Source organism: Podarcis melisellensis (genome assembly GCF_964234715.1).
Source record: "Podarcis melisellensis genome assembly, chromosome: 3".
Taxonomy (NCBI): domain Eukaryota; kingdom Metazoa; phylum Chordata; class Lepidosauria; order Squamata; family Lacertidae; genus Podarcis; species Podarcis melisellensis.
Window position 1 is genome coordinate 104,280,149 of NC_138530.1, and position 13,548 is coordinate 104,293,696.

Consider the following 13,548-nt stretch of genomic DNA (forward strand, 5'->3'; position numbering starts at 1 on the left):
TATACTTGTTCTGGGACCCAGTCAAGCATCACTTCTACCCGACTCAGCTGCAAGGAGCAGGTTAGCTGGGCTCTGATGCCACCCATAACCACATCTGCTCACACAGAGATTCAAGAAGAACCTCCCATGCTGCCCCAATGTTCCAATTCAGGCCTGGCAAATTGCTTCAAACTACTGGCCCTCCAATGTGCGTCACATTGCAAGAGCAGGCAGCACTGCTCTTCCTCAGTCCTCCCGCATGCGGGTTATCTTCAGCAGAAGTAGAAATGGGGCCATGTGCACAGCCTGGGGGCGAGTGGCTGACAAATAACGCAATGTGAGATGCAGGAAGGCCTCTGCCAAAAGCAGCTAAATTGCTTGACTATGTTGAAGTGCACTCTGGCACAGTAGTGGCAGCAGAAACGGAATGGAGAATAGTCCGTACCGTAGCCTCAGAGAACTAAGGAGTCCTGTTCAGGCATTCAATGAACATGGGGAGCAGGACCAGCATCTCTTGGCCCTGCCCATTACCTCTACAAGGGCCTGTCTGCACACAGCTCTCCTAGTACACTGGGAAATGTATGGTCTTCCTGGATCACATGTGTGGATGTGTGCAGGTGTGGGCGATGTAGAGATACATTGCCGGAAACTGGTTTAAAGTTAAAATCATGAGCTGGCAGATGAAGTTGATGGACTATGCTGAAATGGCTAAAATGGCCAGCATGACTAAACCAGTTCTGGCACAACGGGACATCATGACGGAAACCAGAGCACACGGAAATGCCATTTACCTTCCGGCCGCAGCAGTACCTATTTATCTACTTGCACTGGTGTGATTTTGAACTGCTAGATTGGCATTCTGTCTATAGGTAGGGCTGGCCCCGCCTCACTACAGGCAGATGCTTCTTTTTGTGAGCGAGAGCTAGCATGGAAAGAGGCCATGCACTGTTCCGTCCAGAAAGGTCCCAAACTTACCAGAGGTTCAGAAAACCAACTTGCTCCATTCTGACCAACTTAAGTCTAGCCAGGAGGATAAACAATTATCCTTATCCCGAGCACAGAAGATAGTGATCATGCCAAGCTACGTTTAGGGTGTGTGAATGGATCCGCACATAAGGAACTGTTATTATGTGCTTTGATATGTTGTCTTCAGGAATATAAGCATTAGGAATAATGGACTCAGTTTCTTTCACTGATGCTTTTAACAGTTTAGCAATACGCTCAAGTAGACTCTTGGTGTTAACACCTCCATATAGCTATTTGGGCTTTTTAATAAAAAAATTTAGAAGACAGGCTGAATAATATTCTGTACTTTTCATAAACAGACCTGCTTCTGCCATGGAAATAGCTAGAAACCCCCTAAGCAGGAAGGATTCTGTAAAAACATATGAAACAACCCAACCTAATTCACTAGCACCAACCAGAAAAACAGCACGTTCACTCCCTTTGTTCTCTCACTTGTAGCTTCAGCAACTTAATTTTCCAGCACGAACGTTTCCCTCACTGTTGTTTTGTCACGCTTGAAATATATAATTAAGAGAGCAAATTTGCGCAGCAAGTTCGTTGGAAGAGCTCTGCGGTTCTGTTGGCAAAAAGACGGCAATTCGTGCAAACCCTAATGGAACACAAAGAGAGAAATTTGCTTTCCTTCAGGTTGGAAGGAAAAAAATAAGGCTGATGTCCCAAGGTGCTGGAAATGTTCAATCTATGATTAGCAGAAACATGACCTGAATCTCAACGGCTGCCTTTCGCAATTACACAAGGTATCTAGACTGATGACTCACAAGGTGTTTGGCTACAGTTTGATGCCACACAAAAACCACTGTGTAGAGCGTGGCAGAAATTGGTCGTGACGGTGCATAATTGCTCATTGTTGATCTGCCTGGGCTAATGACAGTGGGAGATGAATGCCATGGACAGAAAACATTAGAAAAGCGCTTCTTCCAAAGTTGCCTCAAGTGGGGGAGAAGCCACCATAACATGCCTCCACATGCCGGTCATGTAACTCTTAGAAAAACCCCAGGGCCACCACAAGGAGGTCCTTCTAGGAACCAGGCTAATGTTTGTGTGGGGAGAAAGGAAGGCAGGAAGTTCTGACCAGAGCTTTTTTTCAGCCGGAACTCTCCGGAACTCAGTTACGGCGCTTCTCAGATGGGTGCCATTGCCATTATAAGAGAATAAGGGAGGTGTTCATGGTGAGTTCTGGCACCTCTTTTTCTAGAAAAAAAGCACTGAATCTGATGTACTGGCGCAATGCAGGAAGTGGTTCTCCTATGCTGCTGAACATAGGAACCAATTTCTGGGGGCCGAGCTCCCTTCAGCGCCCCCCAATATAATATTTGAGGGTGCCACCCCCACCAAAGTTGATGAGCACAGCCACTCAAAAGATGCGTCCGTGCCACATCTTGTGGTCAATTTATATGGGGCCACCTGGCCCACCCACCCCATTGGTGCTCTGGCTGCTGAGGTGATAAGGATTTACAAGTCCCACTGCCTCTGAAGAGAGCTTCAGGAGACATTGGGGACCAGAACTGGTCCAACGTCGACAAAGCATTTTGTGAAAGTTACAGATAGGTAGCCGTGTTGGTCTGCCATAGTCAAAACAAAAAAAATTCCTTCCAGTAGCACCTTAAAGACCAACTAAGTTAGTTCTTGGTATGAGCTTTCGTGTGCATGAGCTTCAGTGTATCTGAAGAAGTGTGCATGCACATGAAAGCTCATACCAAGAACTAACTTAGTTGGTCTTTAAGGTGCTACTGGAAGGAATTTTTTTCATTTTGTGAAGGTTTGCCGCGAGGTGGTGCTTTGGGGAAGGTGCTGATCTTGTGTGGGAAAGTGTGGCGTTTGTGCAGGTTCTGCCGCCTCACGGCAGGCCACAAACAAAAAACGGAAATACACCGACAGAACAATCCTAAGGGTAGGCTGTAGGGCAGCACAGAAGGGGTGGTTTGGTTTCAGAGTGGATGCTGTGGTTGTTTTCGCCACACCAGCAGAGAGAAGGTCTTGCATCAGCTCTCACTCCAAGAAATGGGCCAGCTTTGGATCCATTGGGCCTGCTGTCACTGGTCCTGCTCCTCTTCCCCACCGTTTGGAGAGCCTTCTGCCAGCTACTGCTGGCAGCAACGCCAACATTAGCTTCCAATGCCATCACAGTGTTTGAAACTCCCATTGTTCTAGGTGCATTTTGCGACAGGGAATTTCATTAGCATGAGCAGTTTCTGAGCTCTGGGCACCGTACTGCACATAAGATTTCAGATTAAAACTGTAGAGTGGAAGGAAAGGGGAACCTTTTTCTGCCTCCCTACCTCCGGCTACTCTATGGAGACTGGAGAATAGACCCTCTTAAGAATATTAGGGGGTAGGCCCACTTTATTGAAGCACACTCTAGGTCAACCTTGTGAAACCTTTACAGCCTGGGGCCAACTTAGCACCTCTGGGAATCCCACAAGTTGTGTAGGAGTCTGAGGCCGCAGTCCTCTCTTAATATTGCTCCCATCAACTGGCATTCAGCGGCACACTGAATCTGAACAGACCTTGCTGGGTGGATGGGACGACTCCAGAGGAATGAAAAAAGACAGCTCCATTGTAATGTGTGAAACTGACGACATGTGAAAAGCAGCCGGTGACCGTGAACATTTGGTGAACTCTGCAAAATTCTGACCCATTCATTATGTATTGTCACGTTTAGGGGGGATTCTGACTTAGAGGTGTTCAGTCATAATCCCACAGATGGTAGCTTCGCCCCATTGGCTCCTCAGCCAAGCACATACACCAAAGGTCTGAACCTGCAGTTCCTCTCAGAATGAGCAGGATTACGATCACAACAACACATCATCAGTAGGGCAAAACTAACCTGTCTCACGACAGTCTAATCCCAGCTTACGTTCACTGACGTGATGTGAGGGTGATCTGGCTGCGACATCTGTCACCCCATTAATCGCCAGGGTTGATTCGGCTGATCTGGCTAGCTAGGCAGGTGTTCCATTCCTCCCTCACCGCTCAGTGGAAGAGGACGACCATCCCAGATAGGAGTGTACTGTTCTTCGGTCAAGGGTATACGATAGCTGCACTCCCCTGCTAGAACCTCCAAACAAGCTCAAGGCCCATTCATTATGGTACGTGAGGAGCAACGGGAGCTCACCCCATTGCAGGGATTCGAACTGCTGACCTTCTGATCGGCAAGCCCAAGAGTCTCAGTACATTTCCAAGCACAATTCAAAGTGTTGGTGCTGACCTTTAAAGCCCTAAACGGCCTTGGTACTGGATACCTGAAGGAGAGTCTCCACCCCCATCATTCAGCTCCAAGGGCCTTCTGGTGGTTCCCTCACTGCAAGAAGTGAAGTTACAGGGAACCAGGCAGAGGACCTTCTCAATAGTCTCGCCCTCCCTGTGGAATGCCCTCCCATCAGATGTCAAGAGAATAAACAACTACCTGACTTTTAGAAGACATCCGAAGGCAACTCTGTTTAGGGAAGTTTTTAATGTTTGATGTTTTATCGTGTTTTTTTCATATTCTGTTGGGAGCTGCCCAGTGTGGCTGGGGAAACCCAGTCAGATGGGCATGGGAAGAAGAAGAAGAAGAAGAAGTTGTTATTGTTGTTGTACTTGGTACATGAGGAAGTATCACTGACTCCGAATATTCTGCCCCCCCTTTGCGAACACCCCTAACCCATACAAAAAATCTGAACTGTTAGGAAATGAAAATATGAGATTCTGGAGGGCCTGCCCCTGGTTCTTGCCCCACGGGAAGATTTGGGCCTAAATATGAATCATTTTAGCAAGTGTGGCAGGAGGCACAACACATTCCTGGCTCCCGTAAGAGTCGCGAGGTCACAAGCAACGCTTGCTGCCTACTATGCAAGGGAGTGTTTGGCGCAACACCCTCTTTTCATAGTGCAAGTCTGGAGGAGGTGTATTCATAGTGACAACAGAAGCGTTACAGGAAGCTGAGGAAAGGCAATGCAAAATGTTGCATTGCCAACAATGCATCCTTTATGAAAAATTGCTGGGTTGTAAGAACTCAGATTACCTTTTTTCGCTACATAACAGCACTTTCAGAGATTCAGAGTGAAAAGGCTCACGGCTTGATTAACTTTGTGTTCCCTTTGGGTGTAACCGAACCAGTGTGAGGCACATTTAAGTTGTGTTGAGTTGAACAGGAAAGCACAATCTTCACTCTGTGACTTTAGTTTTGAAGGACTGCTTGTTGTTGTTTTTCCAGATGTGCTGTCTTTCCAAAGGAAACCCAGATTAAAATCCCCATTTCCTATGAAGGTCACAGGGTGATCGTGGGTGCTATCTGTCAGCTTATCCCTTTACAAAACTGGCAGAATTTTTATTATGAAAGCACGTATTCTGGGGAGCATGCTTTCAATGCACCTTCCCCTTCATCTCTCCAGCTTCATATTGGATGAGTAAGTGCATCGTTCTCATGCATACCATGTACACAATTGTGGGCAGAGGTAAAGGTAAAGGAGCCCTAGACAGTTAAGGCCAGTCAAGGGCGACTAGGAGGTTGCAGCGCTCATCTTGCTTTCAAGCCGAGGGAACTGGCGTTTGTCCACAGACAGCTTTCTGGGTTATGTGGCCAGCATGGCTAAACCGCTTCTGGAGCAACAAAACACCGTGACGGAAACCAGAGTGCACGGAAAGGCCATTTACGGTACTTTCCTGCTGCAAAGGTATCTATTTATCTACTTGCACTGGCGTGCTTTCGAATTGCTAGGTTGGCAGGAGCTAGGACAGAGCAACAGGAGCTCATCCCATCGTAGGGATTCAAACCGCCGACCATCTGATTGGCAAGCCCAAGAGGCTCAGTGGTTTAGACCACAGCGCCACCCGCATCCCAATATGGGAAGAGACAGCTATGTGACTCAGTGGGAGATGTATCTTGCCTAGTAATGGGCATTGATGCTCTCCCAGCTTCCCAACATAATGGGGCGCTGGCGTCTACCAAGAGGGAGAAGAGCTGGGTGTTGGACCATTGGACCGGCAGCTGGAGCTGCCTGCACCTCATCCACTCCCCCTCTCATTAAGCATCAGCAGCCCAGTATGTTGGAGGAACAAAAATCCATACCCATGTCATCTCACCAGCTGCTACTGATCTTGCCATAAAGTAAGATGGGAGTTGAGTTTTAGGGCCACTGTCTAGAGCAGGGATGGGGAACCTGAAACTGTCTAGATGTTGTTGTAACTCATCCCCATCAGCCATTCGTGGGACTCAGCTACATTCGTCAAGAAACAGTGTTTTGAATGTGCTATAAACATGCAACACCAGATGGCAGCAGAGAGCAAAAAACATAATGATAAGGGGTTTTCCATAGCGGTTTTTTCTTTTGTTATAGCAATTTAATTTCTGAGTTATTTATAGCTTTAGATCCACCCATGATCAGGGATAATGGCCACATCTGGGAGGGACATAGGTCTATTCTTCTAGAGCTCCAGTCCTCTTCTGTGTTCCTATTACCTACTGAAAGGGCAACTTGCAAAAAGGTCATAATGTGTGATTTATTTATTTTTTTAAAAAAACTATTCATTTGAAACACTGTCAATCAGTCAGTGGGTAGATAAGTATTTTTTAAAAAAAGTTTACAAGGGATTCTGCACATCCCACACATCCAACTTGGCATTTGAGGAAGGGGACAAGTTGTTGGAATTATGCATTACGGAAATATTTTGAAGACAGACAAAATCCTTGTTGGTCTGGTTTAGTCTATGCCATTAAAAAAAAAGCAGGGCAGGAAAATGCAAGGACATGGATTGCTATCAAACAATGTGAAAAAGAAGCCCACGAGGTCACTGAGTGGCCTTCAGCAAACTGTTTAAAAGAGTGGATTGGAATAAAGATTCATATACGAAGCTCTATGGAGTGCAACTTCAGGGATATTTGAAGAGAAAACACAACAAGTGATAAGATGCATGTGTAGAAAGGTCAGATCCTACAAACGCCCATGAGTAGTTGTTAACATTAAATAGAGTTTATGAAATGTTTAAGCAAGTGTCTAAAGATAAGTTCAGATAGAGTTCCAGCAACCTCCCCCTAAGATGTTTGCCAGCATTAATTGCTGACCGTCTATCAAATGTTATCCTGAACCTCAGAAAAACAGTCCCGACTATATCTCTAATCCATGATGCAGAACCAAGTGTTTATCATAGCTCTCATTTCCAGTTCTCAAAGCAGTCAGGGGGAAATGGTTAGAAGTCGTAAGATTGGCAGCTAAGCTTGGTCTCTTCTTTGTAGTCTTCAGGGGCCTACCAAAAAATTCAGGAACATGGTTCTCCATAAGCTGCAATATTACCACCCTCTCTGGAGTACAGTAGCTTTCTGAGGCTAATCTTATTTAGATTCTCCTAGGGGAACCTTATTTCAGCCAAGCTATCCTTGATTGCCCTATCATAACGCACTTCACTGCAAAACTCTAGTCTAACTTCAACTTTGCTCCTAGCATTTCCTCAGGTTTTCTTCCACACTGCAGTCAAATGTCACAACTCCAACTGAGATCTTTAGTTACAATTAAGTGTAACCAAATAGTCTTATCGGTCTTCCGTGATGGTCAGTGTTAAATCTGTTGCAGCAAAGCTACAAAGAGTCCGCTGGCAACCTAAAGACGGACAGAACTAAACAGTATCTGCTTTTATTTTATGTCACATTTGTTATTATTCTTTGTTATGTTATATGGAAATAATTATAACCATAAAGAAGATGAACCCATTTTATTACCACGTAAGATTTTGCCAGTTAGGGCCGACATCAACAGTTCATTTTTCAACAAGTCGCTTTGTCTTTAAGATGCCACAAAGCTCTTTGTATCTGATGCAACAGACTAACTCTGGGGAGTTTGCTACCATGACTGGGTCATGCCGCTTGGGGCTTATGGGAAATTGAGGCCCCCAAAACACTGAGATAGCCACAGGTCTAAGGGTTCTCTATTTCAGTGTTTCCCACACTTGGGCCTCTAGCTGTTTTTAGACTACAACTGCCATCATCCCTAGCTAGCAAGACCAGTGGTCAGAGATGATGGGAATTGGAGTCCAAAAACAGCTGCAGACCCAAGTTTGGGAAACACTGAAACAGATAATTATAAAACCTGGGTTTTCCACCTAGCGCTATATGCATGTGAGCCTCAATACAACGGCAGGATATCATAGCTCAAACAATTTTTAACAGGTGATAGCCTCAATGTAGAGAATTGATAGGTTTGTGCTTCCCACTTTAAAAAATAAAATAAAGGGAGATGTGCATTTCCATAATGGCAGGAGAGTGAACAAACTTGAGGGCTAGGGAGGCAACAAAGCGTTCCCAAAATGGGGGAAGATGTGTTGTGTGTCTTGTCACCACTTAAAAAAGAAAAGGGCACAACAGAAGGTGTTGTGCACTTGAGTGGCACAACTGCTAAAGAAATTGAAATCCAACACACAAAGGTCACAAAACGGCTCGGCGCGTGCTGATGCCAACTTTTGTCACTCATCACGAATGATGTCCAAGGTGCTCTTGAAGAAGTGCTAATGTCAGCTGGGCACATGGGCTGAGGAGATCACCGTGTTAACTCTTAGAAGAAAAAGGGCCTAAGACAGTAGAACCACAGGAAAACAATTCCCTTCCAGAAAACCAAATGTTGCTAGGGCAAAGCTTTCCAAACTGTCGCGACACACAGTTAGTGTGTCAGCTGCATTGCATGAACGCTCGCCACACTCCTTCCGGGGCTGGAAAACAGTTACTTTAAAAGAAAAGGGGGAAAAGGTAACGGACCCCTGGATGGTTAAATCAAGTCAAAGGTGACTATGGGGTTGCGGCGCTCATCTTGCTTTCAGTCTGAGGGAGCCGGCATTTATCCACAGACAGTTTTCTGGGTCATGTGGCCAGCATGAGTAAACTGTTTCTGGTGCAATGAGACACCGTGATGGAAACCAGAGCACACGGAAACACCGTTTACCTTCCCGCAACAGCAGTACCTCTTTATCTACTTGCACTGGCATGCTTTCGAACTGCTAGGTTGGCAAGAGCTGGGACAGAGGAACAGGAGCTCACCCCGTCGCGGGGATTTGAACCGCCGACCTTCTGATCGGCAAGGTATTCAGTCACACCTTGCAGTGTCACATTTAGAGTCGCCATGCAGAAAGAAAGGAAGAAAGAAAAAAACCAACTTACCTTTACATAAAGCTGTTGGAACTCCTCGAGGTTCAGTCTCCCACTAGGGCAATCCTTTAGAAACCCTTTGTACCACTGTTTGAGTTCATGCTCATTAAACTCTGTGCTTTTCACCAGATCCTCCATTACTTCAGGAGCCAGTTTGCTATTCTGTTTCCCCATTATGCCTGCAAAAGGCAAAAGAGAAAGCAAAAAAGATCAGTTCTCCATCCCAAGGGCTGCCCAAGATGGTTCACATTAAGTCATCGGCATTGTTTTGGATACAACTGAGAGGAATTGGAATACCTTTTCTCCAAGGTACCTTTGGAATCAATCCCACGGTTGTTTTTATCTCCACATGTGGTGATGGGCAGGCATACAAATGCCTCCCACTCCTTGGGAAAGGAAATCTGCACCATGCTGAGAAAAATCAGCAGAGTGGGCGAGATCCTGGCACCAACACTTTCCTGTCACTTTTGCAGCCAGTTGGTGTGCACGGTAGTCAGAGATACCGTTGTGCTACTATCTGATTCTGACTGCACACATCGTTTGCCTTGAACAGTTGCAAATGTTTAGTTATAATATATAATACCAAAGTGCCTTTATATGTGTTGACTTTCAACTCCTCCATCAAAACAATCATGTTAATGAGGCAGCTACTTCCTCCAGCTTGTCCCATTCCAAATGGCCTGGCACCTTCAACTAGACTTCTATGTATGTATGTATATAAGCCAAGAATCTCTTGAAATGTCAGTGCTAATTTACAGTAGTTTTTCATATATGAGCCTTCCTTAAAAATCCTAAAAAGGGGGAGGGAGCTGTAATCTTCTGGACTCATTCCCTTGTATTTGTTCGTTCAGTAAAACTGAGCTATTATCTGCCTTGTTCTACTTGATACACAGAATTGTGAAATAATCCTTTATCCTAATTATACCCCTTCAGCCTTCATCTTCTTCCCAAAAGCTACTTCTTTTATTAGCAAAACTACATTGTTAATTACAATCCAAACTACGCACAACATTTCTGAACAGCTATCAAGTGTAAATCAAGGGCTTTTGGCTGTAGATCTAATTAACAAGAGTAAGAAAACGGTAATTCATGGATTATCTAGTTTGCCACAAAACGGATCCCAACATCTTCCAAGGCTTTGCCAGATGCCAAAATGCTGCCCATTTCCCAGAGGTGTCCAAGAAAATTGGGACGGATGGCAGCCCTACCAATGAGCGACGTCCTCATTTATATTAGGGCAGTGTGTTTAGCTTCAGCCCCAAACCTGCTAACAAAACGAAGGAGGAGTTCAATCCAACATCATTCCAACTAACGGGAATCTTGGAATTGGCTTCAATAGAGTTAGGCTTTGGAACTTAAGAGCCCTGCTCTGTTGACATTGCATGGACCTGTTGCGTGGTGAATTCCCGCCTCCCACCAGTAGGAATAATGACATGCGACACAATTATTTTAGGTTAATGGGCTAAAATTGGCCACAACTCTATTGGTTACAGGTAAAGAGCATTGGTCCTATCTGACTATCTGGCTTCAGCCTGTTTGCTTGAAGACCAGGAAGGGTTACCACCAGCAGGGGGAGCCCTGCTGATGCACATCAACTAGGGACTACCCCGGGGTCACCGCTCCGGGGCTCGCTTTAGGCCCTGACCTCCATAGGCTTCGGACTAGGCCACGCCCCCCAGAATCCTTTACCGGACTACCCTTCAATATTCGGTGGAGGTGATGGCGCTCCTCCCCCCCCAACACATCCACATAACAATACCCCTACCAATGCCTAACCGCCAAAACCAAAGAAGTTGCAACGATTTGCTACGAGGTAGGCGAAAAACCAAATGGCCGGTGCCAATTTGCCAAGTGGAAAAAATCCCTACAAGGCCCCTTAACAGCGACCAACCAAGGTCCATAGCAAGGTCAGAAGGGGAACCTTGAAGGGCGGGTGGGTGGGAAACCTAAGAAGCTGAGAGGCCAAAGAGGGAGATCCCGGGCCGTGCTTGCCTTAAATGAGGCAAGCCACACCCCCTGAGCCAGCTGATTGGCTGGCCAGGGGATGATGCGGCCCGAGGATTCCCCTGATCGCGCGGGGCTGGAAGACAGCCTCCGCGCACGTGTTGGGGGCGTGAAGCCCGCAACACCACCTCCTCTCGAGCTCAGAAGTGGCACCAACTTTCTAAGCCAAATTGAACATCCCAGCTGAGCACATCTGCTTAGAGGTGCGGATCATAGCAGCGGAGATAAACAGACCTGCATTGTTTTGTAATGTTTCTGGCACCATCTTTCCTAGTTGTGAATCTGAGAGGTTACCCACCCTATATTAGTCATAGAGACTCAGCCACAATAAACTGCCTGCATTGTAACTGGGTGGAACTACCCAACCAGTTGACCCTGCGTTTTGCAACATAAACAGAGAGGAAATGGGCCAGATATGTGCAGAATCCTGTGCAGGGCGATAATAGGCCAATTTCCGTGTTATTTTTCACGAGTAAGTTTTAACAAATCCCCCTGCTGCGCCCTGGTAATAACTGCAACTCCTGACAAACCTCTGCATTGTTCCTTTCTTCTCCGGCTTCTTTTGACACTGCCTTTCGTCTTAGTCATGTCAGCAGGAAAAGCAGAGGGAAGCAGCACAAAGCTGTCAAATCCCTGTCACATGTTTCACCCTTTCATATATAATTCTTGGTTCACAGTAGGGGGAGAGATTAATGTAAAACTTCGTCCTCGCCCTCATGCTGACGGAGCAAAATTTCACCCGCAAAATAAAATAAAATAAAATGGCTGAATAGAACAGTTGCCAGAATGTTCCACGAAGATTGAGCGTTAACAGGCTCCCAACTGGAGAAAGCAACAGAAATCTTACACGGCGCTCCAACCAAAGCTATCATCAGGAACTCCTTGCAAGGTTATGCTATTTACAGGGGATGTAAAGAACTTAAGCATGTATTTAGAGAACGTCTGCACCACAAAATACAAAGCAACACACCCACGAGATTATTAAATGGAAATAAATCTACTGTTTCCTTCTTTCTCATCTACAAGAAGCAATTAGTTAATTTAATCAACTTATACACCAAAGTTTCCCAAACTTGGGTCTCCAGATGACTACAATTCCCATTATCCCCAGCTTGCAGGATCAGTGGTCAGGGATGGTGGGAATTGTAGTACAATAGCAGCTGGAGACCCAAGTTTGGGAATCCCTGTTATAGACTGACACAGACAGAATGAAAACCGTAAAATCGCACGTCTAGAATGTAAAGCAAATGAAAAAACCCACTGTCAGGGGCTCAGGAGCAGAGGCACAGGGGAGAGAGGGAATGGAGAGCGAAGGCGAAGAATCTGAGGGAAGCGTAGGGGAGTATGACAGTGACCCGAGAGATTCCATGAGCTTCTCCAGCGAATCAGAAGATTCCCAGAGAGGGGCGCCGATGGCCAGGGCAAGGGGAGTGCCAGGGGGGACGCACCAGAAACAAGAGGCCAGCGGGGACTCCCAAAGCAGCAGCTGGAGATCAGGACCAGCTTCCCCACCAGAGCGTAGTGGGAGGGAAGGGTCCCATGGATCAGGGCCAGCGTCTTCCCCAGCAGGGAGAGAAGATGAGTCAGAGCTGGCCACGCCTCCATCGCAGAGTGAGGGAACGGAGGGGAAGTCAGTTTCAGCTAGCCTCCCCGAAGGGGAAAGCAGTGACAGGAGCAGTGTAACGGTCAGGAGGAAGGTTGCCGGCTGGGCGCGCGCGCCAAGTTCGAATGTGCAGGCGCGCGGCACAGCAGGAAACACGGATTGGGAACCAGGTCCTAAAGCCCGCCGGAGAGAGGGGGAAGACTCAGGGGAATCAGCGTCAGAAGAGTGTAGAAGGAGCGAGACCCCAGCGGACAGGCGGACCCAGAGGAGGAAAGAGCAAAGGAAGAGGTGGAGCAAGGCTAGAGTCTTAAACTGGTGTCTGGGGGGAGGAGATTCAGACGGAGCTTTAGCGGTCTAGAGTTTGAGACGTAGGGCTGCGCGCCGCGGCTTTGAAATCGAAACTGAACTGCAATAAAGACCTTTGTAAATAGTAACGAACTGGCGTTGGTCCTTTGTGAGCTGGGACCTCGGGCAGGTCTGACACCCACCATCGACAAAAAGGCAGAATCAGAATATTAAAACAAAATACGAAGCAGAGCAACCTGAATACAAACAGATAAACAGTCAAGGAACGCCTGGACAAACCAGTATATTTTTAATGGGTGTTGAAAACACATCACAGTTTATGCCTTTTGGATTGTATGGAGGTTGCTGATGGCTGGTGCCACTACAGAAAAAGCCCGCTCTCATCCAGCAGTTTTCAGTTTGTTCAATGCCTCAGCTGCTCAAAAACCAAGGCTTTAAACAGATGAGATTTCTTCTGTATTCAGTTACTTAATTCGTCAAGATCAATTACATGACAGGAGTTCACCAGGGCATGTACTAC

General features: G+C 46.5%; 1 protein-coding gene across 2 annotated transcripts in view; it reads right to left on the reverse strand.

Moving 5' to 3' along the window:
- VSNL1 (visinin like 1) overlaps positions 1-13,548 on the reverse strand; it is a 114,061-nt gene that overhangs the window by 44,740 nt on the left and 55,773 nt on the right. For both annotated transcript variants that reach the window (XM_081906637.1, XM_081906636.1), the window contains one exon: positions 9,128-9,294. In XM_081906637.1, coding sequence (XP_081762763.1) covers positions 9,128-9,289 — 162 coding nt within the window. In that variant the 5' untranslated portion in view covers positions 9,290-9,294. The remainder of the gene's footprint in view (positions 1-9,127; positions 9,295-13,548) is intronic.